This window comes from Cyprinus carpio, chromosome B6 (genome assembly GCF_018340385.1).
Source record: "Cyprinus carpio isolate SPL01 chromosome B6, ASM1834038v1, whole genome shotgun sequence".
Lineage (NCBI taxonomy): Eukaryota > Metazoa > Chordata > Actinopteri > Cypriniformes > Cyprinidae > Cyprinus > Cyprinus carpio.
Genome location: NC_056602.1, coordinates 22494382 through 22522310, shown reverse-complemented (window position 1 = coordinate 22522310; position 27929 = coordinate 22494382). Strand labels below are relative to the sequence as shown.

The 27929-nt window shown below is 36.5% G+C and overlaps 4 protein-coding genes across 5 annotated transcripts; 3 read left to right on the top strand and 1 right to left on the bottom strand.

The window, feature by feature from the left end:
* Window positions 1-91: 91 nt before the first annotated feature.
* LOC109112844 (protein transport protein Sec61 subunit alpha-like 1) lies at window positions 92-6072 on the top strand. Its single transcript, XM_042726322.1, has 12 exons — window positions 92-249; window positions 998-1065; window positions 1153-1218; window positions 1399-1477; window positions 1774-1905; window positions 2125-2234; window positions 2745-2898; window positions 2986-3146; window positions 3710-3907; window positions 4552-4743; window positions 4834-4910; window positions 4996-6072. Exons 1-12 carry the CDS (start codon window positions 243-245, stop codon window positions 5180-5182), a joined length of 1431 nt encoding a protein of 476 aa, XP_042582256.1. The 5' UTR covers window positions 92-242; the 3' UTR covers window positions 5183-6072.
* A 717-nt stretch (window positions 6073-6789) lies between these two features.
* Window positions 6790-10070, top strand: LOC109112843 (ER membrane protein complex subunit 3). Of its 2 annotated transcripts, none has more exons than XM_019125727.2 (9): window positions 6790-6904; window positions 7429-7619; window positions 7713-7770; window positions 7862-7955; window positions 8057-8161; window positions 8267-8348; window positions 8431-8510; window positions 9038-9120; window positions 9251-10070. In XM_019125727.2, exons 2-9 carry the CDS (start codon window positions 7465-7467, stop codon window positions 9377-9379), a joined length of 786 nt encoding a protein of 261 aa, XP_018981272.1. In that variant the 5' UTR covers window positions 6790-6904; window positions 7429-7464; the 3' UTR covers window positions 9380-10070. The 2 variants fall into 2 exon arrangements, with proteins under 2 accessions (XP_018981272.1, XP_018981273.1); XM_019125728.2 differs by having other exon boundaries at window positions 6790-6908.
* A 765-nt stretch (window positions 10071-10835) lies between these two features.
* Window positions 10836-23203, top strand: LOC109112838 (ubiquitin carboxyl-terminal hydrolase 4-like). The gene is made up of 22 exons (XM_042726320.1): window positions 10836-11084; window positions 12567-12694; window positions 13552-13682; window positions 13978-14104; window positions 14230-14375; window positions 14475-14536; window positions 14776-14919; window positions 15134-15251; window positions 15412-15585; window positions 15703-15861; window positions 16079-16303; window positions 16380-16463; window positions 16797-16891; window positions 17502-17684; window positions 17775-18001; window positions 18119-18343; window positions 18494-18564; window positions 19220-19335; window positions 19460-19609; window positions 22150-22253; window positions 22595-22683; window positions 22849-23203. The coding sequence occupies exons 1-22, from the start codon at window positions 10936-10938 to the stop codon at window positions 22969-22971; spliced, it is 3030 nt and encodes a 1009-aa protein (XP_042582254.1). The 5' UTR covers window positions 10836-10935; the 3' UTR covers window positions 22972-23203.
* Window positions 23204-25927: 2724 nt separating this feature from the next.
* Window positions 25928-27634, bottom strand: gpx1b (glutathione peroxidase 1b). Its single transcript, XM_042726319.1, has 2 exons — window positions 27358-27634; window positions 25928-26568 (listed from the first exon to the last, which is right to left on the bottom strand). Exons 1-2 carry the CDS (start codon window positions 27577-27579, stop codon window positions 26218-26220), a joined length of 573 nt encoding a protein of 190 aa, XP_042582253.1. The 5' UTR covers window positions 27580-27634; the 3' UTR covers window positions 25928-26217.
* Between the last annotated feature and the right edge of the window lie 295 nt (window positions 27635-27929).

The window sequence follows — 27929 nt, the reverse complement described above, 5'->3', positions numbered from 1 at the left end:
ACTGCAAAACAGTTTTTTTTTTTTTTTTTTTTACAATCATACTTGTATATAGAGACAACTTCCGGGTCACTAATCCCACCCATTTCATACTTTGGGTTTCCATCCAACCGGCTGTGTCTGTGGCACAGATACTGACGTGTGTTTGTGCTCTGGGTGATGACGTGTCCTGAACACGCTCCTCATAGAGCCGCTGAACGGAGCTCGCTAACCGCTAGACTGGGACCATCATCAGAGGGGACACCATGGCCAGTGAGTCGTCATGATTATTACTTTACTTTGATTCTATTAAAAGGGAGTTTAATGCATTATGTAGCTGTAGACAACTGCTATTCAAACAAACAAACAAACAAACAAACAACCTGGTTAGCTTCAGTGCTTCTTCATTCATTCATTATAGATTAGCAACTGTATTTTACTGTCAGATTCTCATGTTCCTCATTGGTTTATTGTCGAGTTTACAAAAACGCACTTTATATATAATTGTCTAAAATGTGACTTCTTTAACGGTTACATTTGTAATGGTACTGATTTTCAAAGCGATCATAGCCAGCTAGTTCTTGGTCATTAAACTAGCCTGGTCTCAAATGCATTTGCTGTTATTTTCATCGCATAGACGTCGTATGCTTTTAAAACGTGTAGTATATTGCACATGACAAGTAATTTAACTGGGAACATGGTGCATGCTTAAAATGTAACGCAAAAAAGTCTGCTAACGTCGGTAATTTTAAATCATTATTTCTATTTTGAAGCGTGGTTTGTTTTAGTTTTAGCACCTATTTAACGGACAGATGAGGTTTTGATCTTATTCCAACCGGGGCTTTCCTTCTTGGATTGAATGATGACGTTGCAAGAGAGACAGATTCAAGTAACTTGTTTGAATTCCAGAAGCCTTAAAGCCACGTCGCCTGAATCACCAAGACCTCTTAGGATAGTAACATTGTCTTGTTTTCTCAAGTTAGGCTTAACAACTGTAAACTTAAGTGCATTTTTTTTCCAGTTAAATTCCTAGAAGTGATAAAGCCATTCTGTGCGGTTTTACCAGAGATCCAGAAACCAGAGAGGAGGGTATGCAGTTTGATCTCATCATATGTTTGCTTTGCTTGTTCTTGTGGCGCTTCAGTTATACTTACTCCTTGAATGTCTTCCCCACAGATTCAGTTCAGAGAAAAAGTGTTATGGACTGCAATCACCCTGTTCATCTTTCTGGTGTGCTGCCAGGTATGTTCACTCTCATTAAACTCCTGAGCTCTCTGAAGTGCTGTTGATAATCAACAAAATCACCCTTGTGAACTTATAAACCTCTCAAACCAAACATTACTGTCTTTGGATGTGTTTTTTATTTGCTGTCGGAGACCATCAAGTTTGTTTGAATGATCTACGGTGATCTCTGTCCTCCAGATTCCCCTCTTTGGAATTATGTCTTCAGACTCGGCTGATCCCTTTTACTGGATGAGAGTGATCCTGGCATCCAACAGAGGTGCGTATACCAGAATCATCAGTGCAAGCAGGGATTGGATCAGTCATCCCCTGTTGAATGAAGACGAATGATTTAATCAAGCATCAGTGGCATATTAATAACAATGCACAGCATTATATCATTTAATTAATCTGCCAAAAACTAATACATAATTATCTAAAATTAATATTTACTCCAAAACCACTCAGTTATTTATAGTGTCTGGTAAACACAATTTTTTGTGTGTGTGTTTTATATTGGTCGTCCGTTTTTGGAACATTAGATTTTGTTTAGAAGTTTAATAATGTGTGTTTCAGGTACTCTGATGGAGTTGGGTATCTCTCCCATTGTGACATCTGGTCTAATCATGCAGCTGCTGGCTGGAGCAAAAATCATTGAGGTTGGAGACACACCTAAAGATAGAGCACTGTTCAATGGCGCTCAAAAACGTAAGACATATTATAACGTTCTATTATATAAAATAAAAATTGTATGTATTGTATATTATTATTATTATTATTATTATTATTATATATTAAGTCACTTCATTGATTGAAACTAATTGAAAGGTCTAATGCAGCTTCCAGTGCAATACTCTTGTTGAAAACCCATCTTAATGTCATTATTGCATTTGTTTAAGATATCTAACTGTGAGATCTTTCCTCCAGTTTTTGGTATGATCATCACCATTGGCCAGGCTATTGTTTATGTGATGACTGGCATGTATGGAGACCCTTCAGAGATGGGTGCTGGAATCTGCCTCCTCATCATCATTCAGGTAAATTCACATTCTTTCTGTGTGAAATATTTAGACTTGGTGATAAACTGATATATTTGCAAACTGATAAATTTATTCAGCCAATAACATTCTCTGCTCTGCCATTTATCAGATACATTCGGTTCCATACGAATCTCATTTAATGCACATTTTCCATTTTCAGTCACTATAAGTGTGTATTGTGTACATTTAGCCTAATTTTAGTACTCATTCTAGAAATTATCACTGACAATGACCATTGTAAGACATATTAGATCTGTATTTGCCTTATTGTGGAACCATTTCTCTCCAAGTTATTGGCCTTTGCTCTGTTTATCGTAGTGACCTTTGCAGGCATTGTTCAAATAATCTTGTCTGTTTGTATTTGCATCTGCTGTCTACACAAATGAGCATCATTATAAAAAGACTGACTGATCAACGTTTTGAATCCCCTCAGTCTTATCTTGTGATTTGTTTTGTGAAGAACATTATCCATTATGCTTTTTAGTTAATTAGGCTATGTTTGATCAGTTGTTTGTAGCCGGTCTGATCGTGTTGCTGCTGGATGAGCTGCTGCAGAAGGGTTACGGATTGGGCTCTGGTATCTCTCTCTTCATTGCCACCAACATCTGTGAGACAATCGTATGGAAAGCATTCAGCCCAACAACAGTCAACACAGGAAGAGGTTTGTGTTCAGGATGTAGCGTCTTGTTTTGAACCATTCTGTGGTGTCTTCAGTGATGCGGACTGAATTTTGTTTGTGTACGTACAGGTACTGAGTTTGAGGGATCCATTATTGCTCTCTTTCACCTATTGGCCACTCGTACCGATAAAGTCCGGGCACTGAGAGAGGCCTTCTACAGACAGAACCTGCCCAATCTCATGAACCTCATCTCTACAGTCTTTGTGTTTGCAGTGGTCATATACTTTCAGGTTAGTGGGTTATTGCATAAAGGTGTGGTAACACTGCCATAAGATAGTTCTGTGGTGATAGTGATGTAAGAAGCACAACGCACACAAGTCACTTTCAATACAAGTAGGTTTTGGTTGCTAAATGCAGCAAATTCATGTGAAATGAGCTAAACTAGTGTGGGGAAGTTTTTCACCCTCACACAATACTCCAGATTGTGCAGATTCCTGTTGGAATGACTGGGTTTCGCCTGTGAAAATGCCCTTACCTTACTTTCTGATATGGCTCGGTGCAATATAAAAAAAACAAAAAACAAAGCCTTCGATTTAATCAAACACATACATATCAATCTCTACACTGTATAATTCAGAGTGAAGGGTGACCCTGTGTTACTTATAATGTGCATTTGCACTAACATCCTCCTATACTTGCTAGAAGTAGTGCTTGTAAATTGGCTGTGGGTCAAATTGTGAAACTCTACCATCATAGTTTTTCCTACAGATGATACCTTGAATATTGAAGCTCAATTATAAATGATCCAAATTTGAAGTATTAGATGCTAAGTGTATTATTTCTTGCTCCACAGGGCTTCAGAGTCGACCTCCCTATCAAATCTGCACGTTACCGTGGCCAGTACAACACATATCCCATCAAACTGTTCTACACCTCCAACATTCCCATCATCCTGCAGTCTGCACTGGTGTCCAACCTTTACGTCATCTCTCAAATGCTCTCCACTCGCTTCAGTGGGAACTTCTTGGTCAACCTGCTGGGGACTTGGTCTGTAAGTGACTTGTTTACACTTTCCCATATAGGTGTTGTCTGAACAGTTTGTATTTGGTTATTTATTTAATTTTTTTTTTGTTTGAACATGCTTTTTTCCTTGCACCTATAAATAGTGTAACATGTTTATAATTCCTTTTTAAATTAACTTTTGTGACTCAAAAGCCTCCCATTGTCCAACACAATATTCAAAATATAATTATAGGGTATTTCATTGGCAAAGCTGCTTGTTTTCAAATATTTATTCATATAAATTTGCAGTATTGCTATATTATAATCAGAACTATGACTCCAAGAACTGTATATTCTTCAATAAAAGATGTTGTTCTTAATTTAGTAATTTACTTTAGAGTCAGAACATGTTAATAGCAATAGTAATGAAAGTATTTTAAATGATTCTGTGGTCTCTTGTAAGTGGTTTAGGCCCCTCTATTGGGCCCCGACCCCCATACATGTTTAAAATTATGTTTACTCACACCAGGTGAAGATGAAGTTGCTGTTTTGAAATTTACATGACCATTTGAATGCTACTTAATTTATTTTGCTTGTCAGACTCTTTGAGTTTTATAACAAATTATTTTATAAAAACACTTGGTGCACCTATAAAATGTGTGTCTGTGTTTTTTTTTTTTTTTTGGTTAACAGGATAGCTCAAGTGGAGGGCCAGCTCGTGCTTATCCAGTAGGTGGTCTGTGTTACTACCTCTCTCCCCCAGAGTCTTTCAGCACATTACTGGAGGATCCAGTCCATGCCATCATTTACATCATCTTCATGCTGGGATCCTGTGCCTTCTTTTCTAAGACCTGGATTGAAGTGTCTGGATCCTCTGCCAAAGATGTATGAGCATTAGACTGTTCCTTCTTATTGATTACACTGAGGTGCATTGAACAGTCGACTTATGGCTTGTGTAAACTTTGCATAACTTAGGTCGCCAAACAGCTGAAAGAACAGCAGATGGTTATGAGGGGACACAGAGAAACTTCTATGGTCCATGAACTCAACAGGTAATACATACAGAGCACTCAGTCTTAATTAGACTCAATTAATCAAATGAAGAATAACTAAAGCTTTCTTTAAATGCTCGTTTAGGTACATCCCCACAGCTGCAGCTTTCGGAGGCCTGTGTATAGGTGGCCTCTCAGTCATGGCCGACTTCCTGGGAGCCATCGGCTCAGGAACTGGAATCTTGTTGGCCGTCACTATCATCTACCAGTACTTTGAGATCTTTGTGAAAGAACAGAGTGAAGTGGGCAGTATGGGTGCGCTCCTCTTTTAGTACAGCCCTGTGTAACCACATCAGACTGACTGAATTATGAGGTTAAGTTCTTTTTATATGATTTTTTTTTTTTTAAATGCACAAATTCAATGTTCTACATCAAGGATTTGCTCCCAGTGTGCATCTAATCCTGACTTGTAGTGGCTCGCTGCGCATCAGAGTTGCGGAGTGAATTGTATTCTGTTCTTTTGGGAAATATATGGCAGCTTGATATCTTAGTATTAAGCATGGGAATGTAACCATTCTTCATTTTCACACTTTTCACCAACCTCCCAAGCCAGTATCTATATATGGGTGTTTCTGATTCCATGTGATTCCATTCAGTAATGCATAATAGAAGTAACATGTCCGAACTTGATCAGCCTTTGACACGCCCTGATCTAAATGTGTCTCGATATGTGTGTGATGAGGTGTGAGCGAAGTGTTCTATCATGGCAATGGTTGATTTGGTGTAAATAAAAAGATTTTTGCAGTGTATGTGTGGGTATGTGCACATCTGCCTGTTGCATTTTGTGTGGACTGAGTGTGTGATAACATGGTTGTTAAATTGGCCCAAGTTTATCAATGCCATTTCTTTGAGATTTCTGCATTGGATTTGTTAAAATTTTGCCAGCAGAGTTTCTGTTATATTTATGTTTGTTGTTTTCTTCCTGTATTTACATGCTGTTATAAAACAGTTCTATGTACTTCAGTCACACTACTTCATTATTTCTACCATTGACCCTTTTAGATCTACTTAGCTGTGATTTCTTTTAGTGGACCAAATGCTACAGAAACTGCCTGTTAATGAATATGCCAGTGTTGATATGAGAGGATGTGGTTTGTAAAAGAAGAATGTGTCATGTGTTGTTTTCATATACAGGCCACAGTATTAAAATATATTGTGAATACTTTTGGAGTTTTGTTCATTGTAAATTTTGAGCAGTTTTTTTTTTCTAGCAGTTTTCTAAGCACAGTTTTCTAAAGATGTTGTTAGTTGAAGGAAAAAGACTGTTACTGTAGTCTTCAGAGTGAAACCATTTCTGTGAAGAACCCGTACGGCTACCACATTTTATTAATTAAAACAACAAGATTAGTCACCATTTTTTCGTAGTTTAATGAGATGTGCTTTAATGTGATTTTCATTATGCATGGCCTCGTCAATGATAATGAAATAAGTTGCTTATGTTCATAAATTCATATTTGATACTCATGTCTGAGATGTATTTGGGGTTCAGGACATACTGTACAGTACTATCCTTTCAGATGTAGTGTCAAAACCAGAATGCTTGAATATTTACTTTATAAACAATTACATTTAATAGATTATGAAGTGTTATATTTAAAAATACACTAAACTGTAATAACTAAATAATGTTATGCTAATATTAATTTAATTTATACTAATTATAATTATATAGTGTTACTATAGCAAAAGTGTTTTGACGAAAACGGTTCAAATAGGATAAAATAATGTTAAATGCCGTTATATAGTAGTCAAAATTAAATAAACGTATACGGTCATTTATAATAATACGTATATGTCATAATTATATTTTACTGACACATTGATTTGATATTTGAACTTTAATTATGAAAATGTTACAGAAATGACTTTTATTTTGAAACACTTGTTTGCAAATGCGTGCACATCGTAGCAGCAGCGGCTCGATGGTGTCGCTCGCATCCTGGGTTGAGTTGTTATCGGGCTTTGAAGAGATAAGCCGCAATTTGAATACGAGAGTAGGTACAATACTCGCATTATGATAAAGTCTCATTTGTCGCAACATGTAGCGTCGAAAATATAGCATATGCTCGGTGCGGGTGTGTATATATCAAAAATGATGCCTCCCCACCCTAAACCTGAAAGAGGGTTGTTAGCAGCAAGCTAACCCTGATGCGTGGATGGTGGATTTAAACTGAAATCTGAAGCACCTGCTTTTCTCTTTTTGTGTTCTGTAATAGATAGAGACGAAATAGACATGTATGAACGTGACATGAATATCGCTCCGTAAATTTATGCGATAAATGTACCATATGGCATCCTTATGAATCGGATTTGACATATTTAACCTTCATCAGGCACTTAAGAGAATCGAGTACTAGCTTATTATGAAAGTATCAGTGCTGTCATTTTATATACATGTACTAATATTCATTAATCCACAATGGTTCACGATGATCTGCTAGTTATTTTGAGTATAACTCTGGCCGTTAGATCATAAGAGTCAAAGAGATTACTAGATCTGATTATTTGTCTGTTTCAGGGTGGGCATATCCCATCAACATCCGTTCACTAAAGCATGGCAGAGCCCGAGCTCCTCCTGGACTCCAATATTCGTCTTTGGGTTGTGCTGCCAATTGTGTTTATTACTTTTCTGGTTGGAGTGATCCGCCATTATGTCTCGATTCTGTTACAAAGTGACAAGAAGCTCACTTTAGAGCAGGTTTCAGACAGGTAACTTTCACTGTACCGTTTCATTATCCATCCACATGTGTTTTGCAACTCACAAAAAGTTACAAAATACTAAAGATCACATTCTCTACACAGCCAGGTTCTCATCAGGAGCAGAGTTTTACGGGAAAATGGAAAATACATTCCTAAACAAGTGAGCCCCTGCTATCTTTTTTTTGTGTGTCTTTTGCTTGAGATGTTTCCGAATTACTAAAACTGAAATGTTATCAATCTTTCTAAAATAGTCTTTCTTGATGAGAAAATTCTTCTTCAATAATCAAGAAGATGGATTTTTCAAGAAGACCAAAAGAAAGGTGGTCCCACCATCTCCAATGACTGGTGAGTCTCATTGGAGATTCTTTTATGCACATGTTATATCATAAAATGACAGTCAGGATTGAGTGGAAATATTAATGTGATGATGTTATTTGCTCAATTAGATCCCAGCATGTTGACAGACATGATGAAAGGCAATGTGACAAACGTCCTGCCCATGATCCTTATTGGTGGTTGGATCAACTGGACCTTTTCAGGGTTTGTCACAAGTAAGAGATACACTTTTTTTTTATTATCAAATATGAGAGTTTGGCTGCTTCTAGTTTATTCTCACTGAATTTGTCTTAACCCATTTGTAATTCTGTTCTCTTTAGCAAAGGTACCGTTTCCTCTCACACTCCGCTTCAAGCCGATGCTGCAGCAGGGAATTGAGTTGCTCTCTCTAGATGCCTCCTGGTTAGTGCTCTCAAACCCTTGAGTGTTCTTATTTCATTCAAAGCTGTGTCTTTAAACAATTTCATACTGTAAACATCCACAGGGTGAGTTCAGCATCTTGGTATTTCCTGAATGTCTTTGGTCTCAGGAGCATGTATTCTCTGATTCTTGGACAAGACAATGGTAAATAACTTTACTGCTATTCCATTTCAATACACCATCATTTTGACCTTCTCCAGTGGTGATGCCAGGTTGTAATATTGATCCTAACTATGGTCAGTTGTCTGCTTTTGTGTTCTGGTCATTTTGCCCCAGAGAGGAGGATCTTTTTCCTAAAAAATGCTTTTTCTCAAAAAGTAAACTGAGCTGTATAAGCTCAGATCAGTGAGGCTTACAACCAATACAAAACCTGTGCTAATTGAAAAAACAAGTTGACAATAAGATCCAGATAAGGTGATCATATGGCATTCATAAGCAATTTTTAAAAGGCTGGTCATTTTTGACTTGGAACACCAGAGTAGGTAAAAGATTTTTAGCACAGCACAAGGACTAAAATTGTGTTGTACTAATAGCTTTTGCCTTTAAACATTTAGCTTAAGAATCATTTTAGAATTATAATCATATTTCTTACGTTGAATTTGTATTATTTAATTAGGGTAGGCCCTGTATATAAAGTATGTATGCAATTAATATTCTTACATTTGCAACAGGTGCAGATCAGTCTCGCATCATGCAGGAACAGATGAGTGGTGCTGCAATGGCAATGCCTGCTGACACAAACAAAGCATTCAAGGTATCACAAATTAGAAGCTGCACACTAATCTTTTTAAACATTTTTTTGTTTGTTTGTTTTATATATTATTTTGAGGCTGCAAACGTTCATTTAATTTGTAAAGATTTATGTATATGAATGTTATTCTTAGGCGGAATGGGAGGCTCTGGAGTTGACGGATCATCAGTGGGCCTTAGAGAATGTCGAGGAGGATCTGATGAGTAAGGACTTGGACTTGTCTGGGATGTTCAGCAAAGAGTTGCCAACGGGCATCTTCTAAGTGCCTGTCCACTACTGAGAGGTTCTGGCGGGCCTCACTGAGAATTGTGAATTGTCAGACTGGTTTTGGGAGTGACAAATCGCTTCCTTTCAGATTTGTTCTTTTTCTAGAAAGTGTTATAAACCTCATTGCAGAAATATCACATTTTGTGTAATATTCATGCTCCATTCCCTCCATTATTCATTTTTGCTCAGACGTAAGTGCCATAGTGTGATAAAGCTTTGAGCTTTAAGCTTTATGGATTATCTCTTGCGACTGCATTCATACAATGCAATAGAAACATTACAGAGCACCCTATAATGTAGAGTGTGGCCTGGTTTTCTTGAAAACATTCCCAGATGATTAATGTCTAATGATTAACACAATGACATTCTTATTTTATGAGCCTCATTTTCTTATTTTACTAGGACCATATGATTGTTTGGACCAAGTAGGCAAAAAAATTAGTTTTAGGAAGTGATGAAAAGTGGATCAGACCATAACATAGGTTCAGTTACCTAAATAGTATGTTCCTAAATTTAATATTGTATTAGATGCTTTCTTATGGTGCCAATACACCATGCACTGAGTATGTAGTGAAAAAGACATCCTCATTACAGATTAAGATTTAATGGCATGTTTAATATATTTATTTTACTTTTATTAAATGTCATTTTTCTTTTTGTTAAATAAATGTTCCTCAGTACATTTACTGGATTTGTACATTCTTAATACAGCTGTTTTACTAAATAGTGATGCACTGTTCTGTATATAGATAGATAGATAGATAGATAGATAGATAGATAGATAGATAGATAGATAAAATTCATTTTCCTACCACTGTTGAAGAAAAATATACACCATTACAGTAAACAAAATCCTATTTGCCCCATTTACTTTTTCACATCTGGTTGTGCAGATTCATTAGAGAACACTGTTTCAAAGAAAATTATAGGCTACTTTATTTATTATTTTTTTATCAAAATGTCAATTTTTTATTTTTATTTAAAATTTTCTATTTAAAGATTTTGCCTAACATTACCAAACCCCAATGCAACCGGTCATGCAAAGACCCGAAGACCAGGGGCCAGTTGCATAAACTTAAGACTGTGTCTTAAGAACAAGTTTGAATAACTAGCTGTTAACCATGTGGCCAAAAAGTATTTTTGGATTTAACTGACCTCTAAATAAATAAATAAATAAACAAACAAACAGTATGCAACCGGCCACAGTAATCGGACATGTGTCTGAGCAGCCGTTGTCGGGACAGGGAATCAATCAAGAATCGCTGGAACCAACCAAAATCAAAATTCGAATCAGAATGAAAAAAAATATTGTAGCGGCTGACAGAAATACAGCTGTCAGGGATGCGGAAACCAAACATCTTCCCAGGGCCCTAATTATTTTTAAAGGACACTAAAATGTATTAATTATCCGCCTCTCCTCGTTCATGTTGCCGAGTATTCATGTAACTTCTAGTTGAATTCGGCAGCCAAGTATGCACGCTCCCTCTCGCGCGGCGCGTCCTCGGTATACTTGAGCGCGCTCGCGGCCGCTGCGGGTTCACTAGTTGCACGATGGCGGAGGGAGGCGGACCCGAGTCGGGTAACGCTTCGGACCCCGACGAGAAGCCGGTGATCGCACAGAAACCAGTACCGTCCACCGAGAGTCAAAAGCAGAGCATCGGCACACTGTTAAAAACGCCACTTCGAAAGGGAGACGAGTGGTAAGAGGTTTTTATGTGAAGCCGAAATCAAGGCACGCTTGTCGGCATCGGCTCAGGCCTACTGACGGAGACACCGGCTGCCGGAAATCGCTCTTCTATCCGGGCATTGGACAGCCACCTACTCCGCTTACACCCATAAACTAGAAGGCTGCTATTATTATCGAGGAGGTGTACGGAGCAAGCGTGCGGTTTAATTTAATAAGGATTTAACACTATTTACATCGGTTAGAATGGGAGGAAACTGTCTTGTAGCTAGTTAGCACAGGTTAACCAGCCTTAGCTTCGCGTTTCCCCACAGTTCTTCTTCTTAAATGTCTCATTAATGGAAAAACAAGACGTTTTCAGACACGTTAGTAGCTGAAGGGTTGGTAAATAAACTCAACCACCCTGTTGTCGGTTATCAGTTCTCTGATAAGCTACATGGCAAAGCAGCGTCAGGCATGTAACGTTAAGGCACTTTATTAGCCGAGGCTAGTTAGCCAGGCTAGTTTGCGTTTCATTTGACGGGTTAAGTGTTCATTCCTGTCAGACGTCAACCTTATTTTAGACGAACTGTCGAACTAGATGAAAACAACGGCCAAACTCCTCCATGTGAAGTTGTGACGAAGACTAAGCTACCTAAACCAGTACTACAGTGAGGCAGTGCTTTGTCATGGCCACTGGATAACACCCAGTCACTCACAGTGTTGTTTGGCAATAGACGAGTTTATGGCACAGGTAGTAAACACCCCAAAATATGTCTGAAGTACATGGAGATTACAAGCCTAAAATATAAACGCATTATTCAGATTTTAAACCCGTTAGTATATGTAAGGGTTTGTATAAGTTGTCTCTTATTTTGAAAGCAGACTGACGAGTTTTACTAAGCAAAGAGACTTTAGTGACTCAACGGAAAGGACAATATTTAGTTACAGTTAGATTAAAAGTACTTTCAGTGCATAGACTTATACGAAAACTATTAATGTACTTGGGTAACCCTTGTTAGTTAAGCTCAGTGTATTCTATTTCTGAAGAGTTTAATGTTGGCTACATACTTTAGCGTTAAAATTTAACTTTTTAATTTTTTTGAGATTTTAAGCTGAAAGTTAAGAGACTGACAATGAAAGTGAAATATTTTGTGTTCCACTGAAAAAATAGTCATACACAAGTAAACAATAACAGAAATTTCACTTTTTGGTGAGCAATTTTAATTCTTTATTATTATTTTTTTTTTTATAAAATTTTTTACCAAAGTATAGTGTCTGTCCCTTGGCAGTGTGGAATCGAAGCGCTAACAAGCTTATGTAGTGGAACAAGTTCCTACTTTAGATGAGATTAAGAAAGACATCCATACTGACAGTTCTATATTTGTAGATGTGTAACAACACAATAGATAGTTGCTTTGCCAACAGTTTAGCCCTAACATTTTAGGAGAGAAACACTTTAATTGTCCCTTTTCCCCTGACTTTTCACTGATCTCCACCTATTGTTCTAATTGTGCAGGTATTTGATTGACAGCCGGTGGTTCAAACAGTGGAAGAAGTATGTGGGCTTTGACAGCTGGGATTTGTACAATGTTGGAGAGCACAATCTGTACCCGGGACCCATTGACAACTCTGGACTCTTTTCAGGTAATCAATGTTGAGTGTTGTGCCTATCTTTGTTCACATTCTCATAGATAACTGTTGTGAAAAATGTTTTTTTTTTTTTTTTTTTTTTTTTTTTTTTTTTTTTTTTTTCATCAGAGTTTTTAAGAATATGATTTCTTATTCAATTATGTATGTGAATAGCCTCTGAATTAGGAACATTAATTTTTTAGGAACATACTGTGTATTTATGTTTTGATGTTTCAGTCTTAAAGGGGTAGTTCACCCAAAAATTTTCTTTAATTTTTTCAGCCTCGTGTAATCCCAACTTTATTTTCCTCAGTGGAGCAGAAAAGGAGATTTTAAACCATATGCAATAAACCATATGAGTCTAATGTTTTTACTGATCAGTTTATTATTGAACTAATTAATAATGAAATAATTTGATTTAACATCTCACTGGAGGAGAAGATTATTGTTGCATAACTAATAAGTAGACTAGTTGATTTTTCTCACCTAAAGCTATAATTTGATTTTGAAAGACTTGGAATATAGTTGTATGGCCTTTTTGTTAAATTGCATCCTTATTGAAGATTGAAATTTCCATTACCCATTTTTTTAATTACATGGATTAAAGCAACATGTCCATTCTTTGGTATCTCTCCTTTGTGTTTTTGGAAGAGAGTCAAACAACTTGAAGGTGAATAAATAACAGAAATTTTCATTTTTAAGGTAACCTTTTTCAGAATAACCTGCCATTTGAAAACCATTAAAACAACTTTAAGTTGTGGCGCACCAAAATCTGAGCCTAGCGTGGCAAATTCTTTTAGATAATACAGTATAGCGTTAAAGGGCTCTAATGTGTTTTTCTAATGATTTCCCCTTTTCTCTTTGTATCATAGATCACGAGTCTCAGACGTTGAAAGAGCATCTCATAGATGAGTTAGACTATGTTTTAGTGCCTACAGAGGCCTGGAATAAGCTGGTCAGCTGGTATGGCTGTCTGGAGGGGCAGAAACCCATCATCAGAAAGGTTCCACGTCTTTCTTTGTATATTGAATATTCCTTTGTAGTTTTACATATTGTGGTGATCTCTTGGTTTACATTTTTTTAAAAATAAATATCATGTCTGATATACTTGAGTAATTACAGGCAGAGTTATTGGGTGATATGATTTTCATTTTTTAATTGCATTGAAACTTACACAGTTAAATTAAAACAGGTTAATTAAAATTTAATTAATTGAGTTGAGGTGAGGACTCTTTAAAAGTCTCTAATATATTTTGCTATGTATTGTGTTTTTTTTTTTTTTTTAACTTGTTTTGCAGGTTGTTGAACATGGAATGTTTGTGAAGCACTGTAAAGTGGAAGTGTATTTGCTTGAGTTGAACCTGTGCGAAAATGACAACATGGACAAAATTGTCACTCGCCATTTCAGCAAAGCAGACACTATAGGTATGAGACTTCCAGGAAAAAATAATAATAATTTAATCGATACTATTTGCATTACTGATTTTGTCACAGAAATTATGCTGACCTTTGTAAACAATCTTTTTTTAAATTTACTTTCCCCTCTTTAGATACTATTGGAAAGGAGATGAGGACTTTATTTGATATCCCATCTGAAAAGGAAATTCGACTTTGGAATAAATATATGAGTAACACTTATGAACAACTTAACAAGCTTGACAGCACCGTACAGGATGCAGGGCTTTTTCAGGGCCAGGTAAACCATCATGCTGCGTTCTATTCCAGTTGTGGTTGGTTTGAGACTCTTGACTGGCATTTTATGAGTTCACATCGTTAATCTCATCTTACTCCTCAGGTTCTTGTTATAGAGAAGAAGAATGAGGATGGCACATGGCCCAGACAGACCTGCCATTCAAAGTATGTACATGCAGTTTAGGTCATTTTCACGCTTAAGCAACTGTGATTAACATGGGAGCTTAATGCTTAAAAGAAATCACTTAAAGGATTAGATCTGGAGGTATCATTTTCATTTAGTTCTTCTATATTTTTAGCTAATTATTGGGAGCTTTCTTTTAAATCAGTTACTTTGATTGCCAGTAACTCTTTTTGCAACACTGCTTGGATTTACCCTAACCTATTCTTTGATCTATGCCTAGGTCCAGTACTTCCACCTCTCGGAATTATACAACCTCCCCAAAACTCTCTTCAAACTCATCTGCCACCATATCCTCCACAATAACAAATGGGGATAGCAATAGCAACTCTGGCTACATGTTGAACAACAGTACTTCTGGTAACAGGTCAGCTTGAGATTGAATCAAAACAGTCCTAAATTACTCCATAGTTAAGTTAGTTTAGTTCCTTTCTGTGAGTGTTTAAATAGGGAACTCAAACAAGGTTTCAGTTCAAGGTCAGTTTTCTTGTATTCAGTATTTGGTCGACCAATTGTGATGGCCTTAATTGTGGTGGTAACTAATGGTCAGTGTCTTTGCTAACCCACCATACATTTTGCAGACTGGGAAGTTACAACTCCTACAGCTCCTCCTACAGTTACAGAGAATCTGCCGCTCAGCCAGGTCTCTGCGGTCTGAGCAACCTGGGCAACACCTGCTTCATGAACTCTGCCCTCCAGGTATTCAAAATGAATGTTCATTTACTGCCATATTCACTCAGTTTACTGATGGGTGTCAATGGAAGAAGGCCCAGAGTGTGTAGTTACAACATTTAGCAGCCAAACCTTGTCTTCTTGATTTAGAGTATGTCCTTCTCATTCTAAGTGACTCTTATTTCAGTGCCTGAGCAACACACCCCCTCTAACAGAGTATTTCTTGGAGGACCGGTACGAAGCTGAGATCAACCGGGAAAATCCATTAGGCATGCGAGGGGAGATTGCAGAGGCATATGCGGATCTGGTCAAACAGATGTGGCTTAGTCGGAGCAGTTATGTGGCTCCACGCACTTTTAAAGTAAGTGAATCTATAGCTTGCAGAGGCTAAAGTTACTGTGGATATCATTGGCCATTTTTAGCACAAACCCTTATAATTCAATTTGAATGTTGAAACATAGCTTCTCTTTCTCGTCAGACCCAAGTGGGTCGGTTTGCCCCGCAGTTCTCAGGGTACCAGCAACAAGATTCTCAGGAGCTGCTGGCCTTTCTGCTGGATGGCTTACATGAGGACCTTAACCGTGTTAAGAAGAAGCCTTATCTGGCCCTGAGAGATGCTGAGGGGCGGCCTGATGAGGTAAACCTTACATGTTTATTGTGTAAACCACAGCATGGTATTTTAGCTGGAAATAAAATACAGAATCAGTCAAAACAATAAACTACTAAGAAAAAACTATTGTTTTGCTAGTGAATAAGCACTATTCTGAAAGCCTCTATAACATTATAGGCATTTGGACCTTTTCTTTTAAACTGAAGAATGTTATTTGACCTGCCGTAATCTCATTTGTCTATAGATTGTAGCCAAGGAAGCATGGGCGAATCACCGGTTGCGGAACGATTCTATAATTGTGGACATCTTCCATGGCTTGTTTAAATCTACGCTGGTTTGCCCAGAATGCTCCAAAGTTTCTGTTACCTTTGACCCCTTCTGCTACCTCACACTGCCCCTGCCCATGAAAAAGGATCGCACTATGGAGGTGTTCCTGGTCCGCACTGACCCGCAGTTTAGACCCATGCAAGTAAGAACCGTTGTCACACTTAAGTACATGTTTTAGTTCAGGAGGTGGGCTAAAAGATACTTTTGTTATCTTCCAGTATCGTGTAGTTGTTCCCAAAATGGGTGTAGTGGCAGACCTGTGCAGCGCTTTGGCCAAGCTATCTGGAGTTCCTTCAGAGAATGTAAGACTTTTGTGCTTCCCAACTTAACACCTCTTTTTCCATTATTAATGTTGCTTCAAGAAATGGTACCTGCAAAAATAAAAAATAAATTGTCATCATTTACTCACCCCCATACTGTTATAAACCCATGTGGCTACCTTGGAATAAAGCATGTAAATTTGACATTTTGTGTTTTATTACATAAAGAAAGTCATATGAGTTTGAAACAAAATGAGGTTGTTGTAAATAATGGCTATTTTCTTATTTGGCTGAACTTATCCTTTAATATCTTGCTTCTATATAACCCTGGCTTCTATTTCAAGCAGACAGTCTGAGATGTTTTCTGTTTTCTAGATGGTTGTGGCAGATGTTTACAATCACAGATTCCACAAAATCTACAAACGGGATGACGGTCTCAATCACATCATGGAGAAGGATGACATTTTTGTGTAAGTAATTTCTTACATTCTACTTGCATTACTGTTCAAAAGTTTGGGTTTAGTTGCCATTTTTGTTTCATCGAAAATAAAGTAATATTGTTGAAACATTACTAAAATTTCTAAACTATTTTAGTTTGTTTTAAATGTGAAATTCCAAATTGGAATTTTCTGCAGGTATTACCCGAGTCTTTAGTATCACACGATCATTCAGAAATCATTGAAATATGCTAATGTGGTGCTCAATTTCTAATTAACACCAATGTTAAAAACAGTTGTGCAGTTTAATATTTTCATGGAAACATACATGTTTCAGGATTATTTGGAAAAAGTCCATCAAAGAATTTATTTGAAATATCAGAAGAACAGCATTTGTTTGAAATATCAGTCTATTATAACATTCTAAATATCTTTACTTTAATTTTTTTTCTATTTAATGCCTATTTGTTAATTAAAAGTTTTTATTTCTTACAACAACAACAAAAATACGTTTTACTGACCCCAAACTTCTGAACTGGAGCATATGTTTATTGAATTGTTTTGCATAATGTAAGTTTTGCCGTTCAGCTAAGTGTGTTGTTTGAGTGAGTGGCCTCTTACTGATTGTGTCTTTGTGGTTTAGATATGAGGTGTTTGAGGAAGATAGTGAGAAGATGAACCTGCCAGTGTACTTCAGAGAGAGGCATGCTAAGCACAGCGGAGGCTCTTCGGGCACGATGCTCTTCGGCCAGCCTCTCCTCATCACCGTCCCGCGTCAAAACCTTACCGTAGATACCCTTTATGAGCGTGTGCTGGAGAGGATCGGGTTGGTGTTGTGCTTTAGTGGTCTATCTCAATTTTACACCAGTTCTGTTACTGCAAACTTGGTTGACTCTTTATCTGTCTTTTGTTTTAGGCGTTACGTTAAACGTTCACAGGGTACCATTACAGACAGTAGAGCTTCTGCCTCGGCCACATCCTCTAGCAGCAGCCAATCACCAGAATGCCTAGCTTCAGTGTCCAATCACAGCACAGGCCTGAGTGCCTGCAGCAGCCCAGTTTCAGATGGAGCTTCCTGCAGCGCTGGATCCAACGGCAGCAACCACTCTGGAACCTGCAATGGCCCCAATGGAGTTTGTGATGGTAGGACACTGACACTCGCATAATGCTCCCAAATGCTGCATTCACACTGTCATCCATTTGTTTTTTTTAAACATTCATCAGATACAAATCTGATCTTGTTGTATGCGTTTGTTTCAGGTGATGAGGAAGCCATGGATCACCAGGAGAGTCCAGAACCAGAGAACAGTCATTCAGACACTGTGGATGGAGAGGAGGATTCAGAACCAGAGAATGGGCCCAATAGCAGCGGTGGAAAATCTTTTACTTCTCGACCAAAACTCTTTTCTTTCAGCATGGTCAACTCCTACGGCACAGCCAACATTAGTTCTCTCCCATTTGATGGCAATCTCCTAAAGCTCACAAGTAACTATTACCTGTTTACATTTGATACTGAAAATTAATCAAATAAAACAGGTGGATTATTAACTGTTACTGCATTTGTCTGACTTTAACTCTTTATGGTCACTTGCTCTTATTCTTAAAATCAAAACTGATAGATATTCCTTTCTACAGCTCACTCTACAGTAGCCATTGATTGGGATTCAGACACAAAGAAATTGTGCTATGATGACCAGGAGGCTGAGGTAATGCCCTCTAATCCACTAATTGTGTTAAATTACACTACTATTCAAACATTTTTGTGACTGCAAGATTTTTTGTTAGGTTTTTGAAGGAAGTCTCTAATGATCACCATGGCTGCTTTTATTTAATCAAAATACAGTAATAATAGATATATTGTGTGTTTTTTCCTGTTTTGACATAATGTCATGTAGAAATAGTCATTTATTTCTGTGATGGCAAAGCTGAATTTTCAGCAGCCGTTACTCCAGTCTTCAGTGCGATGATCCTTAAGAAATCATTCTAATATGCTGATTTGATGCTTAAAAAACATTTCTTCTTCTTCTTATTATTATTATTATTAATGTTGAAAACAGTTGTTTAACAGTTTCGTGGAAATGGTGATACTTTTTCTTTTCAGGATAGTTTGATGAATAGAAATATAAAAAACAGCACACATTTTTTTTTTTTTACTATCACTTAAATGATTACAATCTAATTAAAACTGTTTTTAAAGTGTTTACAATTACAAAAAAAAGTATTGAATTATTTCCTATGTTGTAATGAAGTATTTGGTTCTTTTGCTTGAACTATTATAATGTCTACCAAAAACTGACTAGTCAACCATCTTTTAGCTACCTGCTAAGTCTCCTCAGACATTAATGTGAAGTCTCTCTCCAGGCCTATGACAAACATGACAGCATGCTACATGCTCAGAAGAAGAAGACTACAGTAGCTTTAAGAGAATGCATCGAGCTCTTTACTACAATGGAGACCCTGGGAGAACACGACCCCTGGTGAGGAGGATGTTCCGATCATTACACATTGTGACATTTACTGCCCATACTTTCAAGGTCAAATGATTTACTGAAGTATTACCACATTTAGTGAAGTTTTATTTATTGCTGTGCTTCTCTGCAGGTACTGCCCCACGTGTAAGAAACACCAGCAGGCCACAAAGAAGTTTGACCTGTGGTCTCTCCCACGCATTTTGGTCGTGCATCTGAAGCGCTTCTCTTACAACCGCTGCTGGAGAGACAAGCTCGACACTGTTGTAGACTTTCCAATAAGGTAAATCTGTTGCAAGACATATGTTGCTCTCTCTTTTTTTTTTTTTTTTTTTTTTTTTTTTATGTTTATGTGGGGCTCTCTCTCTCTCTCTATCTATATATATATATATATATATATATATATAACTATATATATATATATATATAATATATATAGATATATATATATAGATCGAGATTATATCTATCATATCTGTATCCTCTCTATATATATCTATCTCTATTAGATGTATCTCTATATATGTGTGTATATATATATATATAATATATATATATATATATGTATATATATATATATATATATATATGTATGTATATATATATATATATATATATATATATATATATATATATATATATATATACATATGTGTCAAATTAAGTGACGTTGATGGCCAACAAAAAGGGGGCTAATGCTATCTGTTTTTGTGCATAATAAACTGTTCATTTGGTTCAAAAAATGTGAAATAAACAATGATTGGAAGCGCTTCTTCCCACCTCTTATAGCAAACAGTCTGCTCTTACAATCTACTTAGTATGATAGTGATTATCCTAACTAGCTCTTATTCACACTTTCACATGCGCTGCTGATATGATTAGTCAATTAATGCTAGCTGGTCATTTTGTGTCAGGATCAAAAAAAGTGAATTTTTTTTTTTTTTTGGCCAATGAAGCTTTTAGCAATTTTTTTAAAATGCATCTGATCACTCTGCACAATAATCTAGAAACAATGTAAATGAACACTACAACAGCTTAAGCAGCGAACTTTGCAAAACACAAAATTTATGTCTCTGCAAAAACTTTTGGGCATGACTGTAGAGCACGTAGTCTTTAGCACTATAGTAAAACCCCAGGACACCCCTAGTCTAGCGTCCACTGCTGTGTAGATTTTGTTTATTATTATGTCATATACATTATTGCTTTCTGCTCTTTTTATGTAGATTTCATTTATTTAAGTTAATATAATACAGTTGTTTCAATCCCCTGCTGAAAAAAAACAACATCAGTAGAATTTGTAATGGTTTTACTGGTTATAATGGAAATTGTATTGGTTTTAATGGAAATTGTAATGGACCCTATTGGTCTTTACTGGTAATTGGTTGCCTGTTATTGTTGTTTAATATTATTATTGTTAAAAACCACTAGATCCTAATGGAACATGTCCCAAAACACACCACAGTAAACTATTATTGAATGGTTTTAATGATTAAAAGTTGATTGTTTGTAATGGTATTTGTAGTGGAAACCAATTAGAATTTCTGTGATAGGTTTTTTTTTTCAGCAGGGTCACCATGGGTTTTGTGATGTTATTTGCAATAAATGCAATACATTGATTGCTGTAATATTGTGAGATAGTAGCGGCTGATTGTAGTTGTGGTGGGCCTATTTGGGAAAAAAATCCAGGGCTGTTTTTTTACTCCCAGTCCGTCCCTGTTTGGACCTTATACAGTCTATGATTTGCACTCGTGTTCTTGACAAAAATAGCACTCGTGTGTTCTCGATTATCATAAGATATGAATATGAGACAAAAACTCAAACGGGGCATTTTTGCCCCAATATCTTGAATTTTAGTGCATAAATTTGTTTATGGGGTTGTTGCCCTGCATCATATTTGTCAACAGTCAACTGTATGAAATGTAAGATGAGGTACAGGTCTGGGGGCGGGGCCAGTGCTTTAACTGCTGTTTTAATGCATTATTTTTTCATAACTAATTAACGCATTAAACTGACAGCCCTAATATATAGACACACACACGCAAATAATTACATTTATTATTCCTGGGTTTTTTTTTTTACTACTCTTGAGTCCATTCATTTTAAATGACAATATTTTTAAAACAGTACTCCAAAAAACGTGTGACTTATCCCTAAAAGCAAGACACCACTGTGTGTCCTCTTCATATAAAGTGCATGTGTAAATTTTCCACCAGATGGCGCCAAAATTTTTCCTTCCACACAGAATAATCTGTCATTGTCTTAGGCCTCAATGTACACCTAACTTCAGCTGTAACTTTGTATTTATACATCAGATTTTTATTTTCATCAAATTAATTTTGGTTATGTTGTGACATTCATTTATAGCATGTGGAATATTGACACTTCAGATACCAAAAATGCCACATTTCTGGGCGACTTTTTTTTTCTCAACATGTTATTTTCCATTTGCATTTGGCTTTGATCCTCTTTGGATTTGGTCAGGGTTACCTTGCTGAACAGGAAGCAGGAAAGAGTGCACAAACGTCAGGTGCAATGCGTTTGGTGTCAATTTCTGGGAAGCTGAGTCATGCTTATCTGGACAAAGTCGTCCATTGTTCATTGTGGTAAAAGGAGTACACTAACCCAGAACTGCAGTCTAGTACTTATGTACTGATGTCTTGATGCGGTTAAAATTTCAAATAAACAATTTGATCAGCCACACTTATTGTTGGTGATTGATCTTTGGTAGTTTTGATTAAATTAACTTAACAAATGAACTGTAAGAAAACTTCTGGAATTCTGGTGACTTTGTGTTTGGAAATAAATATGAACTTTCTCACACAGGGACTTGAACATGTCAGAGTTTGTTTGTGACCCCAAAGCTGACCCATACGTCTATGACCTCATTGCTGTTTCCAACCACTATGGAGGAATGGGTGGAGGCCACTGTAAGTCACTCTATTTGCACAACTCTCCTGTTATTTTATAATAATGAAATTACACCCTTACTATTCATATGTTCAGTTATGTTTTAACAATCATATTAATATATAACTGGGTTGACTCGCATATTGTGTCATCAGCCTTTGATTTTCACTTTATCACCTTCACTAGTTCACCTTTGCAACCTAGTTGGATATACTGTATCACGTTTTAGATGGATTGCTACAGAAAGTATATCACAGAGTTGATCATTTATGTTTTTGTCATTATATTGCTGCCTGGAAATGATAGCTTGGTTTCTTTTTGATTGCCAAAGTTAAGCACTATGTTTCATTTCCTCTTGCAGACACAGCATACGGCAAGAACAAGGTGGATGGAAAATGGTATTACTTTGACGACAGCAGTGTGTCGTCTGCAACTGAGGATCAGATTGTGGTGAGGCTACTACGCTTTCCGTTTTATTATCTTTTGCAGACTCATAAAGCGTTCCACAGTGGTTAATGAATCTCAAAGAGCCGCTGTCCAGTATGGAAACTGGGACTTGGCAGTTGCTAGTTAGTAAACTGACTCAGAATTGTCTTTTTTTGTTGTTCTCCACAGACTAAAGCAGCCTATGTGCTATTTTACCAACGCAGAGATGCGGACACGCCGTCCAAATCTACCCCCGCTGCATCAGTAGGCGGAGCTCCAGAGACCCTGGATGACCACATGGACACCAACTGAGTTTCTTTTAGTCTTTCAAGGACTGGCACTGAAACAAAAACTACATAAAGATGAAATCATCAATGCATCGACGCACATCCCTGGCTACTTCAGTGACTATTAAAGGCTCACAAACAGGCCCTTTGTTTTTAGCTTTATTTTATTTTTTTTCTTTCTTTCACACATGCATCTTTATCAAGAGCCAAAAAAGAATATTAATAATAAATAAAGAGAATTTTAGTTTGAAGCGTGACATGAAAGACTTTATTCTTGGACCTTGATGCCTGCTGATCATAGAAGCTCATTTCTTGTAGTCTGAAATGAGAACGAGGGTGAAACGGCAATATAACCTCTCTTTGGACGACATGAATGTTAAATGATCTTGAGAGGGGAAATGCCTAGACATAGACTATGTATGCAACATTACGCTCATCTGAAATGTTTCAATTATGCCTCTACCCACTTCCGTTGGACTCTAGCTATCAGCATCTTGTAACATGTGCCTCGTGTGAAGAATAGACTCTGTGTTTAATAACTTAAGCGTGTGGTGATAAGCACAGAGATTCTCTCGGAGAAGCTTGCGCTCTTATATTAAATATTGTCTCCATGTTTCATTTATTCTATCACAAGCCACGCTTTTTGTTAAATATACCATGCCAGAGGGTGAAATATTTCACTTTCAAAGTCGCTCAGCTTTAAGGATGCCACAAAATGTCAAGTTCATTATCATGTTGGTTTTTTGGGGGGGCTGCTCTCTAATATAGTCACACTAACAGCCTTTTACACCCAAAAACTGTGAAAAGGGAAGCTTACGAAAATGTGGAACAACGTAAGTCACAGTCGTGCCGAGCATTTTTAATTTTTCAGATATGATGGTCGTGCTTTGTAATAGTAATTTTTTTCTTTTTGGTGGATTTTTCTCCTGTCTAAATGGCTTCGGTCCAGAGGAATATCGAATGTGGTGCTAATTCTATGACATTTGAACAGGTACAGGTACATGACGAAGAGGAACACAAAATGGCTGTTCTAATTAAGAACAACCTTATTGATAAAAAGAATAGCTTTTATCATTACCTGTAGATGTACATTGGCACATCTGCCATGTTATTAGTTGTGGCATTATGTGTTTCAAATGGCTTTAGCAACAACTCAAAGCTCAAATGATAAGTGCTTCATACTGCTAAGAACATAATACACAAAGCATATTCGGTTTTTTTGTGTGGCAAAATAGCATGCAACTTTTGAATCTGCAAAACTATGGATGGTTGTTCCTGGTGTTTACCTCTCTATGGTATTAGCAGTCACTGACCGGTAAATCCAGTCTTGTTATTTATATATCCAGATATAAAATTTAAGACAAACTGATCATTGAATTGAGTTGAGCTGCTGCAGTTCATTTATTTGTTTAGTATAAATTTAATTATTTTTTGTTTTTGTAATTTCATAGACGTTTCTTGAATGGATGTACATAATCATAATCTGGGGCACAGTACATAGCTGCTTTGTGTTCTATTTATCATGCCAACATGTGCAACACCAGATTTTGATTAAAGCCTATTTGAATTGAAAATATAATAAAATGTGGAAGCCTGATTCTAGGTAGTGGCTTTGTTTTTGTTTTGTTTTCCTTGTTATATAACATTAAGTAAATAAATTTGCATGAGATGATTTATGAATCTGTCATGATCTTCAGTATCAGTTAAACGATTCCACATAGCTGCCCATTATTTGTCATGGCTATTTTATATTATTTCTAATTGCACTAGCAATACCAAGGTAATGTGTTTATTTCCAACAGAATGCAAAAACTGATGGAAATGTATAATCCTTGAATACAATGCAAGTCGCTTTGCATAAAAGCATCTGCCAAATACATAGATGTAAATATAAAATGTAAAATTACTGGCTGGAAAGACTTGCATAACTAGTTCAACTGTTTTGAGAGTACATGGTGAAATCTGCATTGGTTTTGGCTGTTGTAAACTGAAATGGCTGTATGAATGTTTGCAACATTTTTTTTAATGATGTGTGCATTTAGATATTTTTGTTATGTGTATTGAATGATGTCAAGCAATCGTATTCTCGCCAACCCTGCATTTACTTGATAAACAGTAAACAATAATATTGTGAAATATTACAATTAAAAAAGTGTTTATATTTCTATATATTTATTCCTATAGTATAATATTTGTGTGTTTAAGATGCAATTTATTCTTGTTATTTCCAAGCTGATTTTTCAGCAGCCAGTAATCTGGGCCCGTGTTCACAAAACATCTTAAGGCTAAAAGTAGCTCATAACTTGCCGATTTAGGAGAAAATCTTAAAAATAATGGGCTTTCAGTCCTAAATTTAGGATTCCTAATTTGTTGCTCTAAAAGTATTTCACAAGGTGTTTTAGCTCTAAAACTAGCTCCTAAATCTATATAAAAAAAAGGTTAGAAGTAGTGAAGACTTCTCCTAAGTCACTAAGACCAAGCCTCAAACTATCCTAAAATGACATCATCCATAGCTATGTAAATAAGGTTAGGAGTAGTGATGTTTTATAATGAGATCATCCGCCCTTACTCTTAGCTTTTAATGCTATTTAGGAGAACTCAGTGGTAAGATAAAATGTTTTGTGAATATGGACCCTGGTCTTTAGTGTCACATGATCCTTAATGATAATCATTTTGATATACTGATTTGGTGGTCAGTTATTATATTGATTTTTTTTCAAAATGAATAGTTTTTTTTTTATTTATGTATTTATATATATTTTTTTTTTGCAAGTATGTTTGGCTTAGTAATTGCTGTGGGAAATTCTACTCCCGCCTCACACCCCCACACTAGAGATAAGTTTCCACTGGAACTCATTAATACAGAATGAATCTCTTGAAAGCACCTGATGATCAGTACTGTATTACACAACAGACAAAACCCTAAAGCTCTGTGTTCTTGTCCTCCCACATTAACTGAAGCTGGAATAAAAAAGGCAATCTTTAGTTTTGAGTAGAAAACACATTTATTGGTTCAAATTGCATGTTGTGCCATACAAGAGCTAAATGAAACTGTTCGGTTAGGATTTTTGCATGGTATCAGATGCTCCCCACAGACAAAGCATGTTTACAGGAGTACCTTCATGAAGTAAAAGTCCAAACACAGCAACATCATGCACATGAGAGCACAACCTGTCATGAACACTTATTGGAGACCCATATAGGTCAAGGTATGCAATGCAGAAGCTGGGATATTGATTTATTTTGACACACTTTTGACCACAAAACCATTTTAGTTGGCTATGCTGAGAAGTTTCTTGATGTCTCCCTCGATGTTGCTGGTCAGGTATCTCCTGCTGTAGCGTTTGAATGGCACTCCATCAGATCCAATGAGAAACTTCTCGAAATTCCAAGCGATGTCGTTTCTGCACACGGGACTCCAAACGATAAATTTGGGGTCATTCATGAAAGGCATTGGCTCATCGCTCGGGAATGGAAGTTTCTCCTTAAGGAAGACGAAGAGAGGGTGAGCGGTTTTCCCGTTCACGTCGACCTTCTCCAAAAGCTGGAATTTAGGTTCAAAGCCATTGCCAGGACGGACATACTTTAAGGACGGAAGGATCTCTTCATTTGTACAGTTTTCCTAAAACAGCAAAGCAAAAGATAGATAGATAGATAGATAGAACATTGTCTTTACTAAACAATATCTAATAAGGCAGTGAAGTATGAGACACCCTCCTAAATTAAGAATATAATTAAGTCAGGGCTCATTATTACATTCATTTATTAGAAGAAAAGAAAAAGAATCTTTTTAAAATAAAATTACTACTTAGCCTACAAGTAAATTTGAGTCATTTACATATACTTTATATTTTAATAATGAATCTAAATCTAGAATTTAATTAAATATAGCTACTTTTATTTAGTTATTTATAAAAATAAAAGTATTATTATTAATAATTATATTTATCATATCTTATACTGCACCCAAATATTTATCTATCTACTACAGCTGTTTGTTTTTTGTTCTTCAATCTAAAAAGATGTCTATGGGATCAACATTCAAAACACGACTGATCTGTTTTAAAATAGTTCATAATATAATATTATATAATTTATTATAGCAATAATTAATATCCAAATATATCTAGATATGTAATTATGTAAACTAACATTTCTTGATATTTCTATTGTAATGCAAAGCAACTAATCATCTTTTAAGTATTATATAATTAACAAATGTTGATTAATGAATTAAAAATAAGTGTTACGGTCAAGACATTTAGGCTGCCTTTGTTTTAAACAGATGAGCCATCATACATGAATACAGGTGTAAGACAGCAGGTGATGACAGAACGAGTGCGCCACAGGCACCTGTTCGGCAGTGAAGAGCTACTAAATCAAACAAGGAGTTTACTGTAAGTCATCTTACCTGATAGCCGAACTGATTGCAGGGAACTCCCAGAATCACAAGCCCTGTATCCGAGAAGCGTTCGTGGAGCTCGTTCATCTGGGTGTAATCCCTGGTGGTCGTTCCTCAAAGAGAAGCGACATTCTCGATCAGGACCACCTTGCCCTGTAGGGAAGAAAACTTGAACTCCTCTCCAGTGATGGTTTTAGCTGTGATGTCGTAAAACGATTTTATTCCAGCCATGTTTAGACTCACACGGTTGTCGGACAAGTACCTAATACAGAATCTAGGAAAGTGACACTTGTATAAAACTGATAAACGTGGGCGGTGTGCTATGCAGCGACCAATCGTGGCAAGACGCTTCACGCCTACTTTTAATACACGCCCATATAATATTAGGGAGTGTCATCAAAGTATCCGGTTTACCGCTTAATGGTTTAGAAAGTTTATCTTCATATCTGAGAATCTGATGACGTGTTTTGTGATGTCTTTCGCATTGTTACACTTATAAATACAGATACAGTTGATAGACAAAACATACAGTAATGTCCCAAAACAATTTGTATGTCGATACAGAATTGAGAATTTTACCA